General features: G+C 47.3%; 1 protein-coding gene across 3 annotated transcripts; it reads left to right on the top strand.

The window, feature by feature from the left end:
- Nucleotides 1–655: 655 nt before the first annotated feature.
- On the top strand, nt 656–26112 carry Otulinl (OTU deubiquitinase with linear linkage specificity like). 3 transcript variants are annotated; one of them, XM_036207120.1, is made up of 8 exons: nt 656–825; nt 17733–17892; nt 17980–18011; nt 18118–18209; nt 19950–20006; nt 22448–22576; nt 24007–24276; nt 25429–26112. In XM_036207120.1, the coding sequence occupies exons 1-8, from the start codon at nt 771–773 to the stop codon at nt 25600–25602; spliced, it is 969 nt and encodes a 322-aa protein (XP_036063013.1). In that variant the 5' UTR covers nt 656–770; the 3' UTR covers nt 25603–26112. The 3 variants fall into 3 exon arrangements, with proteins under 3 accessions (XP_036063013.1, XP_036063012.1, XP_036063014.1); XM_036207119.1 differs by having other exon boundaries at nt 19857–20006; XM_036207121.1 differs by lacking the exon at nt 656–825 and adding an exon at nt 14326–14357 and having other exon boundaries at nt 19857–20006.
- Nucleotides 26113–26568: the final 456 nt, after the last annotated feature.

Raw genomic sequence — 26568 nt, 5'->3', positions numbered from 1 at the left:
TTCTTCTGGGGGGAAAAACAGAACGAGCGGTCCATCAAATTAGGAAATGAGGGGGCAAAAGAATCACGTCTTGGGGGGGGGTCATTTACTTCTCTCCTGTTAGCTGTTTGCATTTTTTTTTTTAACTTTTAAGAAATTATTTTATAGAACCACTTTCCTCAAGAATGCACTTGTTCCGTCCCTAAACAGTTCCAAGTACGCACTAGCGGGTACTGCCAACCCACAGAGAAAGGAAAGGAGTAGGTCCCGGAGCAGGCAGATGCCTCCAGATCCCAGTCTCTCGCTCTCCGCTCTCCGGCGCGGACGGGAACAGGTTTGTTCCTTTGCGAAGAGGGAATCGAGGAACCACGGTGTCCTGGACTGGGGAGGGCCATCGGTCCCTCTGCCCATCAGCCTCCAAGTTCGTCGGCTTGGGCGCAGAGGCGCTCAGGAGAGCGCGCGGGATCCGAGCATGTGGAACGCCCCGGGTGTGCCTGGAGAGTCCCGGGTGTGCACCCGGAGGGACCTCGGCAGCGCTCGGCTCGGGTTTCGGAGCTCTCCACGCCCCGACGCCCCCGCGACCTCCACTCCGACCTCGCACGGAGGCCCCGCCCCCTAGGGCCCGCCCCAGCTCCTGACTGGCGGCGGTGCGCGTCAGTCTGCGCTCCAGGGCGGGAGCACGGACGGCTGTCCCGGCCGCTGAGCTCGCGACCGCGGCTGCGGGGAAGCCAGCGGGGCCGCCGGGCTGCAGCCGGCCGGAGGGTGCGCGCGGGTGGAGGCGCGCGGCCCGCATGGAGGCGCCGAGGAGCGCGCCGCGGGAGCGGGAGCGCGCTCGGACCACCGCAGGTGGGCAGGGTCTCCCGGAGGGTGCCGCGGCGGCGTGGGAGGGCGAAGGGTACCCGGGGTGCTTGCTGGGGGAGCGGAGGGGCAGTGTGGGTTCTATCTGAGCCTCCCGGGACCCCGATTGAGGCGGGGTCCGTCGGGGAGCATCCCTGGCGCGTGGACCCGCCGGTTGGTGTCCTCGGGGAGGATTGACTTTGTTATCAACTAAGCTACCGGGGTTCGCGCCTTGCAGAGGATGTGGCCCACACCTTTACAGCAACCAGACTCATAAACCGCAGAGAACACTCTTGACTTAAAAAAAAACAAAAACAAAAACGCACTAAGGGGACAAGTATGGCAGTAGGTCGCTCTTAGCTGCTCTGGCTTCTACTGGGTGGCTGTGGTCTCTCCGCTCGCTCCAAAGACCTTAGAGTTTATCAGCTGTGTTGGTGATTTGAGTTCTAATTGTCAAGGGAAATGAGGTTTGATGAGCCACATGCCGGATCCTGTATTTCTCTCTACCTCACCAGGAGTGTGAGCCTAGTAGTAAAGCCGAGCAGCAGGTGTTCTCATTTGGGGTGCTTTTGTGGGGGTAGTTGGACACCAGGAGAGCGTCTTAATTGCTGTTCTAGGTCCCAGCAGGAGTTTCTAACCGGCACAGCCACGTTTTGAGCGTAGTGGAGACAACACTGTGCTAGGAGTCAAGACACAAGGGACATCAGTCCACCCTAGAGTATCTGGGTGGGAGTTAACAACTATTCAGGACACGCAGTCGTTTGTGAAATGAGTGTGCTCGACAAGTTGATACCTATGGCCTCTCTCGGCTTAGCAGTCTGTGATTGACTTACCTCTTCCCTCAAAAGTGTGGAGAATGAACTCATTTTTTTAACCTCTATGCGCCTTGGGTTATTATAGAATTAGCCAAATATTTCCTATGGGTGTATCCAGTTGAACATTTTTATTTTGTTCCTTTCTCCCTTCTCCCTGCCTTAGTTTGTCAGAGAAAGGGAAGTTGGAAACAGAGGTGAGGGCACAGCAGGAACAAGCTGGTGAGACTGCAAAATGCCTGCTCTGGCTTCACATAATTTTTCCTTTCTCTGCACTGAGTGTAAGGTGTGTCAGAACTGTGAGCCCAGGGAGAGAGTCCTCTCATGTGCTCCAGTCTGTGGGGTCTGCAGTATGTTTGCAGGAGAAGGTGAGATTCAGGGATCAGGTTGTGAAAAACATTTCCCTTCAAAATATAACTGCTAAGGACTTGGGAGCAAACATCTTTGCTGTTTCTATTTGTGTGTGTGTCGGGGGAAGACCCAGTGTTTTTAAAGTCACTTGCTCAAGCCGAGATGGAGACAGCCTTTTAGTCGACCTCTTAACCACTTGTTGAAGGAGAGACATAGATTCACCTTATTATCTTATAATAAGTCGCCCTTGACGGAAACCAAAGAGACAACAGAAGAAAACCCACAGAACTGTTAGGGATTGAAAAGGGGGTTGGGGTAGTCTCTTTAAACTATTGTTAAACATATTTTAGTATTGAAAAAAATCACAGGACACACATCTTTGTACAGTATTACCAGAAAGACACTGTAGAATATTGGACAAGGATGAGACATCTTGAAGGTCACCTTATCCAGTGCTTCAGAGCCCAGAGAAGGCACCATCACCAAGGTTACGATGGCCTTATGAAATAAGCTCACCTTTCGGCACCTTTCCAAACTCCTGTGTTGGAGGATGACCTGTGTTTTCCCTACGTTTGCCTCCAACTCTCTTGCTTCATGGTCCTGAACTGTTTGTTGGAGGGGTTGAGGTGCTGCTGTGGCATCATCCACCACTGTCCCTGAGTTTCCTGGCAATGTACGCCTTCTCAGTTGTGTTCTGAGGAGTGACTCAGCATCTTGATGGACCCTAGGGGTTGGACTTGAGAGACAGAGTGCCCAGGGTGTAATGGGGGAATCCCATAAGCCAGCCACATTGGAAACAGCTTTGCTTTCTATTATTTGTATTATATTGCTGTTGCAGGTAAGATTGTGTGTAGGGAAAGTGTTCTAAAGCTAGATCAAAATTTGGAAAAAATAACTCCTTGTGTGTTAGAGCCATTTATTACATTTACTAAAGATGTCCTGACTGTTTGAGGCTCATGGCAAAAATGCTCAGTACTGCAGTTATTACTATCACCCTTGCCTCCTATTATTTAGTTGCTTATTGTTTATCCCTGGTTTAAGGAACCGCCAAGATCTCCCACCTCATACCTAGACTCTTCTAACAATGAAAAGGTGCATCCCAAATATTCTGGGTTCCCTTATGTCCAAGCCCTTTACCAGTCACTGACCCTGTTCATGGAACGGGTGTTTCATGCCCACCCTAGACAGCCTGCTTCCATGCATGATCACAGGTAGTCACGGGGCAGGTGGGTGAGTTCAGATGGTGAGCCTGTCTGTGTTCATGGAGAGAGGCAAACTGTTAGACATGCACCTCACACCCATGAGGACTACTGAGGCTAGGTGCGTATTCTGGAGCTAATGTCTCCAAAGCCTCTCGTCTCAAGGAGCTGCTTGGGGAGTGGGGTGCTCTGGCTGTTGGTAACTGTCCTGAGAAGAATAGCTAGCTGGGGATGTCCCCAGGCCTAGTTATAACAGAGAAGGAAGTAGTTTCCTTCTTTGAAGTAGTTTCCCCTTCTTAGGGGAAAAAGAAGCCCCACTGCATTATACACACAAACTCACTCTCTCTCTCTGAATGTTTCAAAAGGAACATACATAGTTGTTATTTTTCTGCTTGTCCCACTTTCACACTTCTCTTATTTATTGGGATGATTAGCCAATGATACGTATCTTTTTTTAAGCCTATGTTTTATCTGGTAGAGATCCGTGACTGATGTAGTTGTTAATGGGAAAATGTCCTTTACCTGCCTTGGATGGCAAGATGGATTTCTCTGGCCCTCGGGAGCTGGGGAGAGCTCCTGATGGGCTTGTTCATCAGCATAGTGCTCATCTCTTCACAGTAGTGGTGAGTACTGTGTTCTCTAGATGCTAAACACAGAGACAGTGGTCATAGAGACAATGGACTAATGTGTAGGTCTCCCAGACATCGTTCTGTGACACTTGGAGCCATTGTAGGATGTATAGAGGGGCTTCCAGTTCGCAGGAGCTTCAGGAGGCAAACACTGGCCCAGGTCTCTGCTTATGACAGATTCTTAACCATCATCTGCCTGGTCCTTTCTGAAACAGTCCTGGCGTTTACCTAAGCAAGCCTTGCAGTTCCCAGGCCCTCCTAGGCACACTGAACCTGTTCTCAGGAGGAAGGCCGGGCTGTCATTTTTACACCACTGTGTTGATTGAGGTGACTTACAGGCAGGGTATACAGGAGAAGAAAGACTAGAACACTATTTTTCTTCCAAGCCTCCCATGGCTATATGGTTCTTTCTATATGGCTACTGAAAGCCACCAATTTCAGGGGTTATTAAACCAGTGAGTTCACCCCAAGGTACTCCTTTCTCTCCTGTCCACATGACTCATCTGATGAATGTACAGTTACTTAGATAATCTGTCTTCAAAAATTGAGGTTGTGACCAGCATGGTGCCACACATCTTTAATCCCAGCACTTGGAGTCAGAAGCAAGTGGATCTTTATGAGATCAAGGTCAGCCTGCTCTACATAGCAAGTTCCAGGCTAGCCAGGGTTACACAGGGAGACCCTGTCTCAAAAAGAATTGAGTTTGAGTGTCCATTTATTTGGTTGTGGTTAATTTCATGGAAGACTGATACTTCTTCATAACAAATTAGCAAGAAAGTTTTTGTTTGTGTTCTTATTTTTCCAGTACCCTTTTGTCCCAGACATAGTCTATTTAAAAAAACAAACAACTTCCCTGTTTAATTGGAGGCAGAACAGACAGGTGGCATTGTGTTTAAATTAAAAAGATGCTAAAAAGTTTATGTTTATCTCAAGAGATGAAAGAACACCATCTGTCGTTACTGTTGCCAGGATTCCTAGGAAATAAAAATTCCAGGAAGTGCAGAACATAAAATATTATGACTGATATATTTCTAAATTATGAATTTCATAGTAACTCTTTTGTTGTTCCCTCAACCATGTGACTGCAGCGTTTCCTCCAAAAAGCTCTCCCCAGCTGACACAGAAGAGGCGTAGCGTTGAAAGCCAAGGGCTGAGGGAGCTGGGAAGAAACTCAGTTGATAGGTATTGCCATGAAGGCAAGAGGACCTGACTTTATGTTCCCGGGATCCACACTAAGAAGCCAGGAGCAGTGGTGTGCTTCTGTCATCCTGGTGCTGAGGAGGCAGAGATAGGAAGATCCCTGGGGCCTGCCGGTCATGCAGGCTAGCTGGGTCCCTGAGCTTGATTACAAAAGGCACCTGATGTCAGCTTATGGGCTGCACACACACACACACACACACACACACACACACACACACACACACTCACTCACACACACACATGTACATGCACATGCAAGGTGGGGAAGCAGAGGAGCTTATGGAGATGAGCTCCCTCTCCTCTGTGGAGGTGGGACAACCTTCTTAGATGCATGCCAGTTTCTGAATGGCACAGGACTGTGGGTGGTCCTCGAGCTGGTGCCGGAAGCTCACTAGGCTTGCTGTCCAGGCTCGCACTAGAGTGTGTCCCATGTTGTGCCGTCTCCCAAGCTTAGTGGAAGTGAACTAAATCCTTGCTTGCCTGGTGCTGAGAGAATCTGTTCCTCAGTCTTAGGAGAGCTCCCGGTACACCAAGAGAACATTTTTATGATCTGTGACAAGAAAACCTCGGCTGACTGTTGGGCTATGTGAAGGTATAGGAAAGCAGTGGCCCTGAATTGGCCGCTTGGAGAGGTTCAGTTCTGCAGTGAGCAGAATGACTGATAGGAAAGAGGAAGTGGAAGAGATGGTGAGCCAGATGCAGTCAGCCACCAGCTCCCTATGAAGTGGGGAGTGACATGCAGACGACAGTGGTGTCAGCCTGGTGTCACTTTGCTTGGTGTCAGCAAAGGTGAGCTGCTCACCTTGCAATGGAAATATAATGAGTGGGCATAGTAATACAGATGTGAGTCCCTCAGCCTTGTACCGGAGACTGTGTGGGACTCCAGCGTGGGAATCCTTTCCTCTAAGTATGAAGGTAAAAATCACTTCAACTGAAAGAGTTTCCGTCATAATTTATCCGTGGTGTAGTCATCTATTTTGTGTTTTAAGTATTTGGTCAGCTCAAGTTTGGTCACTCAGCTGATCTCTGCCTTGTCTTCCTCTTCATGCTTCTTTTTAAGATTCCAGTGTCTTCTAGACAAACCTCACTGACAGCAGTTCCTCTTAACCCCCCCCCCCCAGCCCTCCACCTTAGTTCTTCTCTCCTTGTGCGCAGGGTTCTTTAGCAGAACTAATGCATTCAGGACCACGGCTTATAGGATGGATCTTCTGTCCACACCCGGGGCATCCTTGTGGCACTAGCTTTGGATGATATTTTGAGCTTAGTTGAAAGCCACTTAGTTCACAGCTATTTGAAATCCCATGCCCACGTACCAGTGTGATTGCCCCCTAACACAATACACAACACGCTGAAAGGAAGAGGTCTCTGGAAGAGGGGAGGTGGTGGGTCACAGGCTGGCCTCCTGAGACCTGTTCACAGGGGAGGAAGCTGGGGTGCAGGGCACTTGACTTTCTCGGGCTGGACTCTGTTCCCTCCTTATTCCACTCCATTAAAACCTTCCTGCTCGGTGACCACTTCACATTCTCACTTCCTGCTCTGGATTTACATGGGGTGTGTTATTAAAGGAAGAGGAATGCATTGGTGGCTGACGTGCACATTCAAAGCTGGAAGGGACCACCAAGCTAGGTTTAGGTACAGAGGGGTAACAGAACACCACCAAATGAACGAATACAGATCTTTTTCCATGTTGGCGCTCAGAGGTAGCTAGCTCCCCAGGGCTGGGATGGGTTCCGTGGTGTCTAGAGTCCAGGGCCTTTTGTTTTCAATTTGTTTCTGGTTTTCATCTGTTCTTTCTACTGTGTTTCTACACTGAACATGGTTTCCATGCTCATGGCCTCTTTCTGAATTGAAATGTGGAAGGAACATCCTTCATCACACTTACATTCCGGTTGTCAGAGAGGAAGAAGGGTGAGGAATCAGCGGCTCAGTCCTTTCTGGTGCTTCTCTCTCTCTCTCTCTCTCTCTCTCTCTCTCTCTCTCTCTCTCTCTCTCCATTTTGGATTGAGGCTTCATGTAATTGAGACTAATGTTGATCTCTTTATGTGATTGAAGCCAGCCTTGAACTTCTGATCCTCCTGCCTCAAGCCTCTCAAGTGCTGAGATTACAGCTGCTCTCCACTATGCCTGGCTAATGACTCTCTGTCTGAAAGTTGAGCATTATATTCCATGCAGAGTCCACTCAGCACAGCTGTGCCAGCATCCAGAGAGGATGGGATGAGCCTTCCCCCGGAGAAACCATGGACCCCACTGAGGTTCAGTGTTCTGTCTCTTTGAAGGGAGAGAATAGACTCAGGACAGGCTGGTTCGACTGTGCCATGGAGACCTAAGTGCTGGATCCTGAGCTCACACATGCACTGGCTCATCCAGTCAGCGTTTATTAACCATCTCCTTTGGGCCTACAGCATGAAGAGAACAGACAGCCTGAGTCCTTAAGATGTTCACAGTGGAGGGAACTAGTCCATCAAATACAAACACGTCTGTAAACTGACAAGTGCTTGGAAAGGACACCATGTGCCTTGCAGAAGAGAGTGGGTTTGCTAAGCCCAGTGTTGGCAGCCGGCCAGACAAGTGACATTTGAATTGAGAGCTGGAAGAAAGTGTGACCTACGCCATGGAAGAATGTTCCAGACTGAGGGAAGAACGCAAGCAAAGTAGGGTAGGGGCATGCTGGGAGGCACCAAAGGCTGTGCAGGGGAGAGGGAGCCAGGGTGGACTGGGGGGCCCGTAGGTGACCAGCCATCCTGGAATGCCTGGAACTCAGGTATGTCTCAGAAATGGGGCTTTCAGGGCTAACACTGGGAGAGTCTCAGGAAAATTAGAGTGAGCTGGACCCTGTCACAGGGCCTCACCAACCATGGTGCATCTTCCCCCTTTACTATTTTGGAAGAGTTCCTTTTCAGTTAGGAATAGCTCCTTCCATAAAGAGCAGTGGACCCGTGAGCAGAGTGAGCCTTTCACAAGGCAGAAACCCACTCAGCTGCAGTTAGAGTGCTTGGCCAGTGCTAGTTGTCTGGGTTTGTTTCTCCTCTGGCGTTTAACTGGCGTCTGGTATGTTTGAAGGGACAGGAATGTTCAGGGATGGAGGGAACCCTTGTGCTGTTTCCCAGCACTGGCAGTCCATCGAAATCGCCTGGGAATGAATGTCAAGGGAGGGATGGGCACAGTCCAGTAAATCAGCCCCAGGGGAAGCCAGCCTGACAGTTCCACAACAGTGCCCTGAGACGTCAGTGTGCATGCCTGTTCCCCGTTGTCCTGATGGGACAGATTCAGCTTCAGGGGCACCCGAGAGTCCATTTCTAAGAAGCCCTGAGGTGGTACTGATGTTGCTACTCTGTAGACAGAATGGTATGCTCTACTGGAGCTTGGTGAGTTTGCCTTTGAAGCTTTCGGCTTCTTTATGGAAGCCAGCAACATGGATGTATGTAAGGTAGGTGAGTCCCTGGGCGAAGAAGAGATAAAAATGGAAGAGATGGCCTGTGGGTCTTCTGCTTGCAGTCCATCAAGAGGATCACATTGAACCCCACTTGGGACAGATCTTGACTTCTCAGTTAGTCCTAGGGTGTGGTTGGGTGTTCCAGAGAGCTGGCACACGTATTCTTGGTTACTGAACCCGTTCCTGAGGCCTCTGGTTAGGAATGTTCCATAGTGGACACACCCTTCCTTTCATTTCCAACTCCTTGTCCATGGGTCTGTATTTCTCACTCAGTGGCTGTTAGGACGCAGGTATTTCCTACCAATAAGATAAGTCATGAACATATTTCCAAAATAGATGATATGTCTATCAATTTTTTAAAAATGTCAACCTACACTAACTCCAGAATAAAAAGCAGATTTGGGAAAGGAAAGCCAATTAGAAAGATTAGTAGCTGTTAGCAACAATAGCCAACGATTCTGATCACTGGGAAGAGTACCACCAGCGGAGGGTAACTTCAGTAGCCGTGCTCACAAGTGATTACATTAGAAGGTAGCAGTGTGATACTAAGGCCTGAGAGTGGACCTGTGCAGACCAGTGATATCAGACCTAACAGGGATAAACAGGGAGCCCTTCCCGGCTCCACAAGCAGGGAACCTGCACACGTGATGCAGACAGACTGGGCACCAATGTCGGAGAGTGAGGAAAGTGTTAATTCAGTTCAGAGGCAGATGGGATCCATGTGTCTGTGTGGCTTTCTCACTATCCCTTAGGGGGACTCACTTCCTAAATGCCAGGCATTCATAGAAAGACAGTGGGCCGATAGTCCCTCTCTACAGATTGTTCAGTTCTGCACAGAGAGGAGGGCCAGGGCTGAGCACCTCGAGCAAATCTTCCAGACTCCCTACCCTCGGGAAAGAGTGGAGAGAGAGAAAGAGATAGGAGCCATGCCTGTCCTCTAGGACGTCTCTCCACCTGGCATCTTGAGGATCATTGGCTACAGGCTCCGGCCTTTCTCTCCCTTCAGAAGATGAAGCCTCAGCTCTGATCCAGAGGACTTGAAGTTGATAGCAGAGTTTGGAATGGGAATCTGTGGCCTCGTGGACTTGCATTGGTTTGCACCTGTGCAGCATACGATCCAGTCTCAGGCTGCGGTAATTCAGATGTCATCAAGAGCAGAGCTTGGCAAGAGAAGAGCTCAGGGGAAGACAGGGATGTAATTAGGGTTAAGGGCACCCCCCTATACACACACACCCGAGTCAGAACATAGGCTCCAAGTTCCGATTTGTGTTCATCTTCTCAGGGCTTCAGTGTGTCCACCTCCGAAATGAAGCAAGTATGATACAGCTCCTTCAATGCCTGGATCTACTGTGAATGAAGAGCTTTCTCTCTGCTGCTTGTTCACAATGTGATCTTTCCCTCATATAAACTCTTCTGTCCTAGAGTGGGAGAGCCAGTGCTGAGCCTTGCCCTTGAATCATCAATTATTCATTTCAGAAACATTGATTAACACCCTGACTTGGCCAGGCAGAGATATGGGCTCAGTGGGGTACTCTTTGTCTCTGTTGTTTTTGTTTGTTTGTTTGTTTTGGTTTTGGTTTGGTTTCTTTTTTTTTTTTTAACATTTTATTCTTATTTTCCTGTGCTGGGGTTTGAACCTGGGCTCCCATGCATGGCAGGCATGTGCTTTAGCTCTAGCCATCCTTGAATCTTAGAAGTCATGGTAAAGTTATTTTCTCTATAAAATACAAAAGAAATATTAAAAGATTCAGCACTAGCCTTGATGGAGTTTCCAGGCTAGTAGATAAAGCCATCGTAGGTGCACAGAACAGGCCTGCAGTATGGATAAGGCCAGCAGTGTGACAGAAGAGACCCTCATCATGGGCAGGATAGACCTGCAGGGTGCATGGAGCAGGCCTGCAGCACGGGAAGGGGACTGAGGATGCTCTGAGGCCTGGGAGACCTCTTCTCCTAATGTGCTGGCTGGATTCAGGCCTTGGATATGCAGCAGAACTCTCATCCTTGGGTCTGTACTTCTGTGGAAGACAGGGAAAGCTATCCTAAAAAAGGAATCACCTTCTCTTTATGACTCCAAGTGAGAGCATTGCAGGCTGTGGTCACAGAGCTGATCCTGTGCCAGCCTCTTGATTTAGGCCTGCCAGGACCTTTCCTTTGAAGATAGCATGTCCACTGAGAACCACAGTAATAGTTGGACCTTGGCCAACGGCATTGACCTTCTTTGCTTTTCTTGCCTTGCTAGCTCCTCGATCCTTTGACCTTAGGTCACACTCACAGCCCAGAGAAGCCTTCCCAGCCTGACCTTGGTCCTATGCTTTGCTGCTTTTCAGCCCTGTTCGTGCCCCCTGGAGGTTGCCTCAGTGGGCTCCATCTGTCTGAGGTCCATCTGGGAGTGTCTGCCAGTGCAGTCCAGCTGTTGGGACAGTGACTGATCTGTAGGAACAGCCTAATCTGTGTTGACTGAATGAAGATAGACTCAATAGGAAAATGATCGGAAAAGGGGAGTTGTTGTCTACAAAAGCGAGTGTGTTCCCAGCTGAGAGGTAGCCAAGCCCTGGTCACATGGCGGGTGCTGGGGCGATTGCAGCAAAGACATTGCTGAGCAATTCCTGGTGGGATAGTGCTGGTTCGTTGCATTTTGACCCAACCTTGATTCATCACCATGTGCTAATGGTTTAGGGCCATCTAGGCTGTGGGATTTGGTCAAAGCCTTGGATCTAAGAAATGACAGCCTGAAGACAAGATTCCATCCCTGCTCTCCATTGCCCCCCCCCCACCTCTTTCCGTAATGAGTTGTCTCTCCAGGCTGGGCTGCACTTCCACAGTTACACAGAAAAGGAATGATTACTTGCTTTTTTGATGTCAGCCTGTCTGTACCTGCAACTTTTGTGTTTTCATCACTGATGGGCTGTCGAAACACTACCACAGTGAGAAAATGAAACTTATTTTTAAGATGATAGGTCACTTTTGACAGTCCTATAAGATACGCAGGTTCAAACGAGTATACAGCTCCAGCCTACGTGTTCTTAAAAGCAAACACGCAGTCCTCCCCCACCTCAGTCAGGAAGTGATTTCCAGGTGTATTATGGGTACTTTCAGTTCACTGGGAGTCCAGGGTAAGAGTGCTGGCTCTGAGGAGATTGTGTTACCAGCGTGAGTAGGTTGCATGTTTCACTGCTCATGGCTTTCTAGATAAAAACCTTCCACTTAGTGGCTCTCTTCCTTGGAGATAATGATATGGCCCTGTAGTTGGCTTTACTGCTTCCCTTAGGGGAAGGGCTGGCCTTTCTTAATTGAGCAGAATTAACACCTGCAATACAAAGTAGAAAATCTCTTGACCTTACCCTGTCAGTGAATGACAGCTTTCTCGCAACCGTAACACAATGCTGTTGAGAATTATCTGTTGCTTGTGAATTTAAGTGTGGTCTTATAACATGCCACAGTTTTTTAACAGGAAGATTTTACCCTGATCTGTTTCAGTGCTCATTCTGCCGCCTCAAACATGAAAACACCATTGCCTTTTCTGTCCTTCTAGCTCAAATGGTCTAACTTCTTCCTGGCCTAGATAGCAGCCCTTGATATATCACTGCTGCTTTGGGGGTCATGGGGTTGGATGCGGATGAGGTGTTAGTGTGTAGAGAGGAAGAGCCACAGCACTGATACTGGCCTGTGTGAGACTGGGAGATGGCTGAAGACGTAGCTTATTGGTGGAGTGGATTTGGTTAGTTAGTGTGCATGAAGCATGGTTCAGTCCCTAGCACTGGAAAGTAGTTGAGACTGAAGACTGTGGTAGCCCATGGGGAGGTAAAAGCAAAGAATTCTCTAGAACAGCTCTGGAAAGTCTGGAGACGAGCCAGTGTTGCTGTGGAACGTGCCCAGGAGGCCTGCCCAAGGCCCCTGGGCTGGTTCTTCGCTTGGTTTGGGCTTTTCGGTGTCTTTTAGTTTTGTTTCCAGGACATGGTGTTTTCCGCCCCCCTTTGGGTTTCCTGTTTGAATGTTTGAATGACTTCAGCTTTGATATGTTATAGAGAAAGGAGAAAAAAAGTAAGAATTTTACCACACATAAACACCAAAAAGAAAAAGAAAAGAAAAACCCTACCCAAACCCAGTGCCTTCTTGTACTTCCAGCCAGTTGTCTCGCTTGTCATGGAACATGATCCCAGATCAGGCTGTACAGTCAGATGTTGGTACCTGCTGTAATTTCTCAAGGAGCCTAAGGCCTGTTTCTCTGATTGTTGGGGACACTCTTTAATCCTGGTAATTGGGGAATGCACAGGATATATATGTTTTAAAAAAAAAAAAGAGAGACAAGAAAAGAAATGCATTGTGTAGCCCAGCGGTTCAGTACAAAAGTGTGAAAGGGAATTTTGCTTTTTGTCCCTTGACAGATGTGAGAGAGAATCAGATCCCTAATTCCTGGCAATGTCTTTGTTCCCAGCCTCTTCTCACATCCCACACTTCCCAGGGTTGTCTTTGACAAACTTGAGCTACCCCACCTTCCCTTTGTTCTTTCAGTGTGTGGGATGATTGTGTCTGTGGAGGTAGAAAATTCTCTCTCCTTCTTTACTTTCCTGAGTCCCCCTCATGACCCAGCAGGACCCCCTTCTGGGGTAGAGAATGGAAGTTAGTGGTGATTGCAGAACTGTCTTTGGTGGCAAAGGGGACCCTCTGAAACTTCCTATGTCCAATATGTTACCCTCTCTCAACTGTGTTTGGAGAAATGACATTTGACTCAGTAGAAGTTCATCAAACTTGTCCTCATACTGGTTTGCAGTCTTGTTGTGGTATTTCATTCTGTCTTTTTTGAGTTTCATCTATTTAATGGCCCTAGAATGAGAAAAAGGTGTGTGTGTGTGTGTGTGTGTGTATGGGTGTGGGTGTGGGTGTGGGTGTGAGGTGTGTAAGTCTAAGCAGGATGTCGGGTGTCTTCTTCCGCAGATCACTGCTTTATTCTCTTGAGATAAGTTCTCTCACCGATTCTGAAGCTCACTGTTTTGGCTAGGCTGGCTAGCAGGTAAGCTACTGGTGTCTCCCTGGCTTTGCCAGTGCTGGGGTTATAGGCACAGGTGACGGTGCCCAGCATTTATGTGGGTTCTGGGAATTCAAACTCTGGTTTTCATCCTTGCATAGCAAGTGCTTCTACCCACCAAGGCATCTCTCCTGCTCTGAGAAAAGAATTTCATTTCCCCCCTTTTAGTCAAAATTCTACTTGCTAGCAGGAAGACAGGCAGGTAAGTGCTCACTCAGGCTGGTGGCTTCCAGAACGGCACGGCCTCTGTCTTTGAGTACTGGCTCTGCCATTTATTGGCCAACTCCCATTAGGAGGCTGCTTAATCTTTTCGCCCCTAACAGTTGTCTAATCTACAAGGCCAAGGTGATTACAGTAACCACAATGAAAACAGCAGCTAGTGTTTGTTGTGTGCTTCGTGAGAAAGATACTGTACCCAGCCCTTCTGACATGTCCCTAAAGCCCTGCAGCAGTTCTGTGCCTTCTGCCTTGTGACAGTAAAATGCACAAGCATGTATGATGCACTTGTCGTGGACCAGGACCCATTCTATACTGTCTTCTCTCCTAGATTTAGAGATGGAGGTAGTGGGAGGTTCCTGTGCGCACTCGGGACTCCTCTGTGGCACTGTGGGGCTCACCGGCAAGAAGGAGGTGATCCATGCAGAACACTCACAGCTACTGTGTTACAGTGACAGAGCTCTTCTTTTGACTTAGAAGCCCAGCTCCTGGGAACATTGTCCGAGAACAACTTGTACAGATCCTTACATGGCAGTACAGCCATGTCTGCCTCATACATGCCACCCTGCAGAGTCCCTTCCTACCCACCTCTGGATGACTCCCTTGTACCCACACCAGAACCCCCAAGATTATGCTCTTTCACCATTCTTGGCCTGAGTTACTTAACTAAAAAATGTAAGCATGTGAGATATGGGGTCAGCTAATTGTCTCTCGGCCTATAAATGAATAATATATATTATATACTAGGAGGTTAATATATATTATATATTAGAATGTTAATATGTATTTTATATGTATATACACACATTAGAATGATAAGAACGAATCCATGTTATTTTCAGGGAAATAGATGAAACCAGATATCATCATGCTAAGTGAATTTAGCCAGAAGCAGAAAAGTATTGTGGGTTTTCTCTCATATGTAAAAAGTTTTTAAAAAACGATGTGAAAGAGAAGACTGGTAGGGGAGCATGAGGGATGGGGAGGAGAGAGGGAAGACAGGAGAAAATAGAGGACTACCAGAGCACAGTGTGTGCATGTGCAGAACTGTCACGGGAAGCCCACCAGTTTGAGTAGTGGCCGCATTGCATTCAGGGAGATGAGGAGCGCAGGCCTGTGTCCAGCTTGTTTCCTGCTAAGGTGCTCATAAAGCTGCCTTCTGGGTGGGTTCATTTTGAGAATAAGGGCAGAAAGCTGGGACAGGACAAGGAAGAGAAAGAGACAGGGGAGAGGAAGAGACACAGGGAGGAGGAGATGGGGAAGTGGGCGAGAAAGACTGAGGCAAAGAAAGGGTGTGAACAAACATGGGGAGAGCCCTTGGCTCTCACGGGCTGTCAGGAAAGGCCTTATTCTGAGGAGAGATACCCTAAGGGGCTGGGTGGCCCCTCAGATGCCGCTGCACCTCAGATGGCATCTGACCGATGAGGAGTATTGAGGGAAGTACCTGGTCCCCACTGCAGTGACTGCAAGCCTTCTACTGGCCCCTCACACATACACATGGGCACCAGTCTGTGAATAATGTCAGATACCGTGCCAGATCCTACCACTGAAAAGAAATGAATGGGACTGGCCTGACATACTGAAGAAACTCCTTCTCTTGATTAATTCAGAAACACACCCTACACCAAAGAGTCCTCCCAAGGTTGGGTCCTCTCAGAGTGGCAGGAGGGTGCTCACTGACCTGTTTTGGAAGCCAGCACCTGTCAGAACTGACAGTGTGCAAATCCTTTGAGCCAACGTTTCCTCTTCTTCGAATTATCCTTAAAGACAAGCTGCTTTGGGGGTGTTAGTAATGAAGGCTTCCCAATGCATTGTTTGTAGAGAGTGCAGAACTGTCCATCAGAAGGTAATGCACACAGGACCAGCTATGCGGAGGAACTGGGCATTCTTTACAAAAAAATGCTGTCAAGGATAGGAAGCATGTTCAAGACACTGAGTTCAACCCCTAACACTGGCAGAAAGGAAGGAAGGAGTCGGTCTATACATGCAAATCATGTGTAGTGTCCCAATCTTCTAAAAATATTTTTACAGCTACCGTAAGTTACATACTCATAGATAATCTTATCCTGTGAATTTAAGAATTTACTAAAAGTAATTGTGTGTGTCAGAATTATCAGTGGAGAAAACCATCTAAATTAGTAAAAATCTAAAATTATAGATGTTATAGACTTAGGATAGCTTTCTATTAAAAAGACTTTTTAAGGATTATTTTTTAAATTGCTAAGATTTATTTTTCTTATTTTTACTTAGGTATACGTATGTGTGTCTGTGTGAGTAAATGCCATGTATGTACAGATGTCCACACGGGCCAGAAGAAGGTATCTGGTTCCTTGGAGATGAAGTTACAGGGGGTTGTGAGCCACTCAGTGTGAGTGCTGAGACTCAAATGCCACTGAGCCACCTCTCCAGCCCATTTTTTTTTTTTATTTATGTGTATGTGTGAGTGTGTGTCATGTGTGTGTAAGTGTCAATAGAGGCCAAAAGAGAGTGTTGGATCCCCTGGGCCTAGAATTTCAGGGATGCTCAGAACTGGGGTCCTCTGGAAATGTAGCACACTCTTAACCACTGAGCCATCAATCCCACTAACTCCAGCTTTAGGTTTTTAAACATATAGTTTGCTAATCTGTGGAATAGGTAATATAATGATTTTTAGCAATCAAATAACTACTCTAGATAATCATTTTTAAAATGTTCTTTTAAGTAATGAGAAGTATATTTTAAAATTTGCTGGTAGTATTTTTTTTTCCTGATTTGTTAGTAAATTCTTTCTTTATTGGGAATATCAATACACATGAAATATCCAGAAGACCAAAAAATGATGAAATCTTAGGTTCCATGCTGATGAGGGATTTATTGCAGTTAGTCACTGGAATTTTACTCAATGATCTGCTGTGGAGGAAATTATTTCAAAACAAACCCCAGGAGGTTAGGCTACCGTTCAGAAGTCTTCTTCCTCATTTGTGCTTCAGCTTGTCACATGCTCAAGCAGAGAATGATTGGGAATCTCCCAGACACGGCAAAATACTGCAAGCCAGGACTGGAGAGATGGCTCAGAGGTTAGGAGCACTGGCTGCTCTTCCAGAGGGCCCAGATTCAATTCCCAGCACCCACATGGCAGCTCACAACTGTCCATTAACTCCTGTTCTAGGGGATCCGACACCGTCATGTGGACATACATGCAGGCAAAAACACCACTGTCCATAAAATAAAAATAAATAATTTTTAAAAACCTGCAAGCCTACCCTCTGATCCCTTACTTGCTCCTCACTTTTTTGCCTTGTTGGACCAGGAATCAGGGTGGGTGTCTGATGCAGCAGATAAAGTGGTACCCATGCTTCTGCCCATTGGCTCACTCCCGTGTGACTCAAGGGATGCTGTGGCCTATAATGCTTCAAAACAGCAATGGGTGACAGGTCACCAGAGCCTACCTGGCATGGATCCAGGAGGTACTGGGCCAGAAATGAGGGTGTGCCTGCATGGTGCTGGTGCTTTACAACTTCGTTTCGCCCCTTCCCTGCGGGGTCACCTGCATTTTACAGTCCAGAGAACTCAGATCAGGGTAGTCGGCTGTCACAGTCACACAGGCTCCATGGTGGAAACAGGATTTGAATTCAGGATTCGGAAGCCCATACTCCTTCTGTACATTGTGGATTATTAATTTTGTAGAAAAAGCTGTTTTATGTGTGATACTACTGACCATGAGAGAAATGACATGGTTCTTTAATTTTGGATTTAGTGTTTGAATGCTCTAAAAATGTGTAGGTACAGAGGGGAGGGGGTTATAAAGCCAGTTAGAGACCATGTCTCAAAGGAGGTCAATGGTACATGAGGAATGGTGCTACACACACACACACACACACACACACACACACACACACACCTTTGTACCTCATATACACATGCATCTGTGCACAAATGCACATATACGTACATTCACAAAAATGTGTGTATAAGTCAATGACAGACACTTGGGGACAAAATTATCCAGTGTGTCGTATGTCTCATAAAGCAGATGTGTAACTATGATGTGCATGTCTGTTTGTTCTGTAGGAAGTGACCAGGTTCACTCCTGGATACTGGTTACAAGCCAAGTCGTCAGCAGCGCCTGGAGAATAGCAAGGGCTTCTGTGATGCTGGCGGTGTCCCTTCTGTCCGCGTCCCTGTGCTACTTCAGAAGGCTGCATTTGTATTTAGGGCATCGGCTGAAATGGTGGGCCATCCTTTTGTCTTCCCTTTTCAAAACACCCTTGCCCTGGAAAATGTTTTTATATATATAACTGTTTCCTTTATCTTTCAGGTGGATTGGATATCTGCAGAGAAAATTCAAAAGTAAATGCTTTCGTGCATACGTTTCCTTATTATTTAAGGGCAGAGAGGGCTAAAGAAAGGAAGAGAATGGGAAATGTCGCTGCCTTTTATTTTCTGTCTTGTCCAGGAAACCTCAGCGTGGAGGCAGAAGTAGATCTACTCAGTTATTGTGCAAGAGAGTGGAAAGGGGAAACACCCCGTGCCAAACTGATGCGGAAGGTACATCTGCTTGTGGGGGGTGAAGGAAGGCAGGCAGTATCTGTCAGAACCAGGGTGCACTCAGCTCTGCTTTGCCAAACCCCAAGGCCAACCAGCACCAAATGGGGTGTCATGTCAAGTTGCAGCCCAAGTCAGAAGCCAAGTAGCTGCTAGATGCTGGCTTTCGGTCTTGTTCTCCTTTGCTTTCTGTTGCTGTGATAAAACATTTTGACCAAAAGCAACTTTGGGGAGGAGAGGATTTATTTGGCTTATACTTCCAGGCCACAGTCCATCACTGAGGGAAGTTGGGGCAGAGAGCTGAAGCAGAAACAATGGAGGCACCAACTTAACTGGCTTGCTCTCAGCATCTGGCCCAAGCTTACCTGCTTGGGAATGGTGCTGCCCACAGTAGCCTAGGCCCTTCCAGATCAGTTGTCAATCACAACTATCTCAAAGATATCCTAAGTCGGTCTAATACCATCAATCCCCTCAAGTAGGTTCCCTCTCCCCAGATGGCTCTAGGCTGTTGAATCAAGCTGAGAGGTGAACTAACAAGGACAGGCTTCAACCTAGAGTTTGTTGCACTGAGGCTAGAAATCAATATGTCTGGAACTTGAGAAAATAGGAGTACTGCACTGTCTTCACATCTCTGGCCTTTTAACTTCTGCATGTGCTATGCAGACTCTTCCCTGGAGGGATCAGACACCCTGGCATAAGTATTTGGAGGAGTTTTAGAATGTTCCATTGGACTGCTCTTGGTAAAAATCCCCAACAGCACTGCCCACTCCTCTCTTGGGCAAAAAAGAGGAGGGAGAGGTCCAAAGTACTCTGGTGCGGTCTTAAAACTATACACTTTTTCTCTGTGGTTAAGTTGGACTCATTATCAGTCCCAATAACCTGTCCTGCTCTTCCAAGATTAATCATCTAAAACAGCACGAGGCAGACTCCATACATGTAAGAGTCATTTTGAAAGTCTCGTGCATCAGCCTTGGTGACAGTGGGAAGGGGCTTGGACCTGCCTAGGCTCAGTGTGCTGGGCTCAGCTGACTCCCCATGGAAGACCTCAATTTGGGGGATGTGGGGATGCGGGGTGGCTTGGGAAAGAGGGCTGGGGGGTGGGAAGAGGGAGGAGGGGGGATCTGTGGATAGCATGTGGAGTAGAAAATTTCTTAATAATGAAAAAAATGAAAAAAAACATAAAACATGAACACACACACACAAAATTCCATGCATAGGGTCATTGAAGTGGCTCCGAGTTAAAGCACTTGCTGTCTGTCAGTCCATTCTCTGACTTCCATTTAAGCACTGGCTTGTGTGACCTGCACACACACCACACACACACACACACACACACTATAGTAATGATGATACTGTAGTGGTAATGATGATTATAGCAATGAAATTTAAAAATAAGAGGCTGGAGACATGGCTTAGCTCTTTAAGAGTACTTGCAATTTGTGTATAGGACCTGAGTTCAATTCCCAGCATCAACATCACCTATCTACCTACCTGTAACTCCAGCTCTAGGGAGTCCAACACCTTCTTTGGTGTCCATATCCCTCTGGAAACATGCTCACTCAGTGTGTTCACTGAAACTGTCCACTGAGCTCACTTTCACCAGCCTCTGATGCAGTGGAGTTCATTGAGACCATGCTTGCATACTGACAGGCTTATGAGGAACTATTCTGGAGGTACCATATTAAATGTGTCCGGCCAGTGAAGAGAGATAACTACGATGCTCTCCGGTCCGTGTTGTTCCAGATCTTCAGCCAAGGTCTCTCTTTTCCACCGTGGATGAAAGAAAAAGACATCGTGAAGGTACGGCTCTCCACCGGGAACATGGTCATGTTGGGGGCTACCGGTCCTGGCTGGGTAGCTTTGTGCTCATGAGTCTCATGTTGAAGAAGCCTTGACAGGTCATGTAGCTCTGTCAGTTTAGCTAGTTGTTTTGCAGATATAAGCCATCTCAGCATACTGATATTCCCAGTTTTGTTCATTTTAATGCTCTCAGCTTTTCTCAAGAGACCTCTGTCCTCAAGAGGTCTCCTCCTAAGTAAGGAGGTCTGTTTACATGAACCAACATAAATGTTTATTAACAAAGGTGTACAGAATGTAGTCACCACCCCCAAGACTCTCATCTATACCTCTGTAGACAGTTGTCCACAGACCTCTGGTCTACACAATTCCTAATCTGTTTTCTGTCCCTGTGGTTTGCTGCTTCCAATGTCATATGAATGGAATCATCTTAGCCCTTTGAATCTGACTGCCTTCCCATGGCAACATGCATCTGCATTTCCTCCATGCTGTACCACAAATTTAGAAGTCATCGTTTTGCTCTGATGTGATAGTCCTTTATATGAACAGAACTCACTTTACTCACAGTTCAAGGGCATCCTTGATGGTTTCCAGTGCTTAGCAACAATGAATTTGGCCATAAGGAATAGTCTTATAAGGGATTTTGTAGGTATAATACCTGTTTCTTTTAGGCAAATGCCCAGGAGTTAGATGTGTGGTGTGGGAGTGAGGTATGTGCTTAACTTTCTGAGGAACTGCCACATTCCTCCCTAAGCCTGCATGGCCTTTTTTGCATGCCCACCAGTATAGAGGGAGAGTTGTGGCTGTCCCACGTGGTCTCCAGCACTTAGTATTGTTGGGTTTGGTTGTTTTTAGCCATTCTACTATAGGTATACTTTGTTTCTTCTTATTCGTGTGTGTGTGTGTGTGTGTGTGTGTGTGTGTGTGTGTGTGTGTGTGTGTGTGAGAGAGAGAGAGAGAGAGAGAGAGAGAGAGAGAGAGAGAGAGAGATGTGGGGGGAAGGGCACATGCAGGTTCATGTGGAAGTCAGAGGACAGTTCTGTGGAGTCAGTTCTCTCCTCCATCTCTATATGGGGTCCAGAGACTGAACTCTGATCATTAAACTTGCACAACAAGCTCCGTTACCCACTGAGCCATCCTGCCAGCCCTCATTTGCTTTTAATGAATACCTGTCAAGTATCTTTTCATGTACCTGTTTGCAGTCCAGAGCATCTTCTTGGGAAATTATCAACTTAAATCTTTGGTTCATTTTTTATTGGATTGTTGATTTCTTATTGTTTTGAAAATCCTTTATGTATTTTTGAATATGAGGGCTTTATTGGATATGTGATTTGCAAACGTTTTCTTCCAGTCTTGTTTATTTTATCATTTTCTTAATAGTTTACGGCGGTATATTGTCTTTTTTCTTATCTTAAATAGATGGGTATTTTGCCTGCATGTGTGTCGATGCACCGTGTGCATGTAGGGCTGGAGCAGGCCAGGAAAGAGCAATGGGTCCCCTGGAACTGGAGTAACAGTTGTGAGCCACTATGTGGATGCTGGGAACTAAACCAGGTCCTCGGGAAGAGCAGCAGGTACCCTTAACTGCTGAGACATCTTTCCAGCCCCAGACATATATTCTTGATGAACAACGTGACTTCTTGTTTTGAGTGCAGTATGCTCAATTTAGGATGGTGGAGCAAGAAACATGAAGTGTACATACATGGTCCCATGTGCTATGTCTCCTTGGTGTCTTTTCTCTAAATCTCCTTTCAGCGGTTCTGTTTCATGGCAGACACTTGTCGATTAAGTGGTGTATGCTAGCCCTGCTTCTTGTTAACTAGCACCAAGAATATGACAGAAATCCTGTGTTCATCCCCCAAGTTTGTGGGATATGGTTTCACTACTCACAGTGGAATAGGTTCTTATGGACACCATAGTCTAGTCTATGCATCTCTCAGAATTTAATTGGGAGCTCTGTGAAATGAATAACATTGTTGTGCTTTTATAGTGGAAGCTGAGGCAAGAGAGTAAAAACAAACAAACAAACAAACAAAACTAGGAAGTGCTGGCTGAGTCTGTTCTCAGCTGATGAGGGACAGCCAGGTTGGGAAGCATACTGCACCATGGTGTGGCCACCCGCTGCTTGGTGTGCCCTGCTTTTCTAAGTCATTTCATTATGCATGGTTTCTAAAGGGTTACATCAAGGGCATATGGTGTCTCATCCAAAAATATTGTTTCTTTGGACATAATCTTAGATTTAGATTTTTGTTTAGAGTATAATCTCAAAATCACTTAATTCACAAATCTAAAGCAAAGATGACTGTTGCTTTTTACGTAACTGACATGGTAGTCTTTCCGAGGTTTGCTGCATGAGATAAGATTGTGCACCGCCGCTGCATTCCAGAGCATGCGTGCTAAGCATTGAGACACTAATCATTGTCGGCATCTACTTCCTTTTCAAGCTTCCTGAAAAACTGCTCTTTTCTCAAGGCTGTAACTGGATCCAGCAGTACAGTTTTGGACCTGAGAAGTACACAGGTTCCAATGTGTTTGGAAAGTTACGGAAATGTGTGGAGTTATTGAAAATGCAGGTGAGTGTTGAGGGAAAATTTAAAAAAAATATGGAGGATAAAAAGCATCCATCTCAGCCGGGTGGTGGTGGCGCACGCCTGTAATTCCAGTACTCGGGATGCAGAGGCAGGCGGATCTCTGTGAGTTCGAGGCCAGCCTGGTCTACAGAGCAAGATCCAGGAAAGGCGCAAAACTACACAGAGAAACCCTGTCTCGAAAAAACAAAAACAAAAAGCATCCATCTCAGATGTAGCCAGCTCCCTGTCATATGGGCTGGATCCTGTGTCATAGGGAAACTGAGTGCAGAAGGCCTCCTGCTGGTGGCCGTGGCTTGCTTTCTCCTACCAAGTAGTCAGCCAGAGTTAGTGCTCTATGTGATGGTGACTTGGTCTGTTGTGGGGTAGAAGCTTCAGGGGCTGCACTGGAGACCAGGCACATGACGGGGAACCTTGTTTCCAATGTGGTACGAAGTCCAGCCTTCATAAATGCCCTTCTGCAAGCATCCTGCTCATACAGGGATGGAGCAGGGGCAGTAAGTAGACCAAAAGCTCTGCCCGACTTAATAACAACGCAGACTTGGGGCGATGGAAAGTGTGTGGAGCTTATCTCTTACTGGCTGGCTTATCTGGGGGACAGGGCTTTCTGAGTCATAGCTTTCTTCTCTTTGAAGAACCGTGAATAGTATATACCCTGCATGGTTATCGTGAGGGTGTGAGTTAATCCACCTAAGTGCTTTGCAGTGAGCTTAGCTAGCCTGCACTCTTCGTCACTGGCATAGCCTCAGGAAGACCCCAAACCCAGGCACTTTTAGAGAACTGTCATGGTTGATAGTTTGCCTAGCAGTGGTATGTTTTGAGAAAAGCGATTTTATTTTGTTTCATATTCTAAAACTAGGGTGTTTGTGTGTTATTCTGGTAGCTCAGGCTTCTCTTATGCCATAAACTGCAATGATTATTTCTTGCAATTATGAAGGTTGGAAGTCTGAGGCCGGGAGGCGAGCAGGAAGTGGTATTTGGTGACAGCCCTCTTTCTAGTTTATCAACAGGTGGACAGTTTGTTTACTTGTTTGTTTTTGCCATCACACAGCAGAAGGAGAGCCAGAAATTGCTTGGCTTCCTCTTGAGGCACATCAGTCCCATTCATGAGGACTCCAACCTGCAGAGGCCAGTCACCACCTAAAGGCCTCACCTCCTGGGCTGTCTCACTAGACTGAGACATTCAACACATGAGTTTGGGGAGGCAGGTGAACATTCAGCCCATTGTGGTACACTTATGGTTAAAAAGACTCCAAGAGTCCCAAAAAGTAGACATGGAAATGTGAAATTCTGCTCTCCTCCACTGCCTTCCTGCTGTCCTCTTCGGCTTCTCTTATTAGTACTTTACAAGTTGGACAATGGTTTGGGTGTTCCTGGTTGCCTGTCTCAGCTCACACTTAGCCCTGTATTTGTAGTGGACCGAGTTTAGTGGGATGAGAGACTATCACAAGAGAGGGAGCATGTGTAACGTCCTCTTCTCCGACGCCATCCTGGAGTATAAACTGTACGAAGCTTTGAAGTTCATCATGCTCTACCAGGTCACAGAAGTGTACGAACAAATGAAGATGAACAAGGTTATCCCCAGCCTCTTCAGACTCCTGTTCTCCAGGGAGTCCTCCTCAGATCCTCTGAGCTTCATGATGAACCACCTGAACTCCATAGGGGACACCTGTGGATTGGAGCAGGTGAGTGGGACTCACGGTGTGTGATCCAGGGATGACCTGGCAGTCCTTGAACCTGTGGGTGGCCCTTTAGGGCTTGTGCTCCTGTGAGTCTGAGGACCCTTGGACCAGGGAGGGCTGGTTCAGAGAGTCTTGTGACCACACAGAGTCTAACTGGGAAGAGGCCACTCAGAAAGCCAGATCAGTCTTACAGACAGAAGTTAGTAACAACCAGCTGTAAGGTCAGAGAAAGCCCCTCCCCATGACAAAGGTCTTCTGTTGACTTGTTTCCTGTCCAAAAGAAGTGGTCAATCAGATGACATCTCACTAAGACGTCAGATTGGTTAGAAAGCAATGCAGTTCTCAATAGCAAGCACCCTCCCCTCTGCCCTTCCCCCCTCCCCTCCATTCCCCCCGATTCTCCTCTCCACCCCTCCTCTCCCCTCCCCTCCATCCCCTTCCTCTTCTCTCCTCCCCTCCCCCTCCTTTTTCCCCCTCCCTCCTCCCCTCCCCTTCCCTCTTTTCCCCCTCCCTCCTCCCCCTCCCCCTCCTTTTCCCCCCTCCCTCCTCTCCTCCCCCTCCCTCTTTTCCCCCTCTCTCCTCCCCTCCCCCTCCCTTTCCCCCCCTCCCCTCCCCCTCCCTCTTTCCCCCCCTCCCCTCCCCTCCCCTTCCCGCCCCTCCCCCTTTCCCCTTTCTATTCTATCCCCCATTTCATATTCACTTCCTTTCCCCTCCCCTCCCCCCCCCCTTCTCTCCTTTCCATCCTCCATTTCTCATTTACTTCCCTTCCCTTTCCCGTCTCTTCCCTTCCTTTTCCTTTCCCTGTGAGGCAGGGTCTCACTCTATAGCCCAGGCTGATCTGGAACTCACCATGCAGTCTAGACTGGCCAGCTCACAGAAGTCCTCTCGCCTCAGCCTCTGCAGTGCTGGGATTGAAGCTGTGAGCCCCTGCCCTGGCTTGGGCATTCCGGCTTCCTGTTTCTGAAGTTTCTCTTCCTGTCTCCCAGACATGGTCCTTCCCTCCTTCCACACCATGGGTATTTGTCCCTAAGTCACACCCACTTGCTCTTCGAGTTACTCTGTCGCAAAAGTGGATCATCTCATCAACCGTAGCAGGCCCCATCCTGGTGGGAGTGTATAATTCAGTCTGTGACCTCGCTTTCATCTCATCCCCAGATTGACATGTTTGTACTCGGGTATTCCCTTCAAGTAAAGATAAAAGTGTTCCGGCTGTTCAAGTTTAACTCCAGAGACTTTGCAGTCTGCTATCCTGAGGAGCCTCTCAGGGAGTGGCCAGAGATCTCCCTGCTGACCGAGAATGACCGCCAATACTACATCCCGGTCTTTTAAGTCTGTGGTGGACTGAACATTGGCTTTTCTCAGCGACAGGGATAGAACTTGCAAGAAAAGTATTTCTGAACAACCCACGGTAGCGTTTTAGCCAAAGAGGGCACCAAGACCTACGGGAACACTGGGTGGAGGGAGCCAGGGTGGTTCGCCTTTCTCCTTCAGAGATTTCTCCACAGCAGCACACACCTGAGGTTTGGTGGGTTGGCTTTGTCGTAAGGGATCTGCTGGGTTCACATCATGATATGCCTTCAAGACCTAGAGAAACTTAATACGGACAAAAATTGGAAGAGAAAAAGCTGACCTCAGCAGCAGGACCTTTTTATCTCTGACCTTTGTATTCTTTAGTAAGACTCTCTCCTGGGATTTGGGATAATCATAAATAAAAGAGGGCCATGTTTTATAAGCATTACCTTCCTGGGATTCCTCATTGTTTACTAATTTTCTAGAATCACCTGATTAATGTTAAAATATTGTGTGTGTAGGAGCTGGAGAGATGGCTCAGTGGTTAAGAGCACTGGTTACTCTTCCAGAAGTCCTGAGTTCAGTTCCCAGCAACCACATGGTGGCTCACAACCACCTGTAATGAGATCTGGTGCCCTCTTCTGGCCTGCAGTCACACATGCTGTATACATAATAAGTAAATAAATCTTTAAAAGAAATATTGTGTGTGCAAGAAAACCCACAGAACCAACTAACCTGGCCTCATAGGGGCTCACAGAGACTGAACCGACAACCAAGGAGCCTGCATGGGACTGACCTAGACCCTCTGCTCCAGATGTGTAACTTTGTCTTCTCATGGGACTCCTAACAGTGAGAACAGGGGCTGTCTCTGACTCTCTTGCCTGCTTTTGGGACTCTTTCTCCTACTGGGTTGTCTTATCCAGTCTTAATAGAAGAGGAGATGCCTCGTCTCACTGCAACTTGATATACCATGGCTGGCTGATACCATGGGAGGCCATCCCTGTC

This window comes from Onychomys torridus, chromosome 15 (assembly GCF_903995425.1).
Source record: "Onychomys torridus chromosome 15, mOncTor1.1, whole genome shotgun sequence".
NCBI lineage: Eukaryota > Metazoa > Chordata > Mammalia > Rodentia > Cricetidae > Onychomys > Onychomys torridus.
The sequence above is the reverse complement of the archived record's forward strand: the minus strand, read 5'-3'. Positions and strand labels throughout refer to the sequence as shown.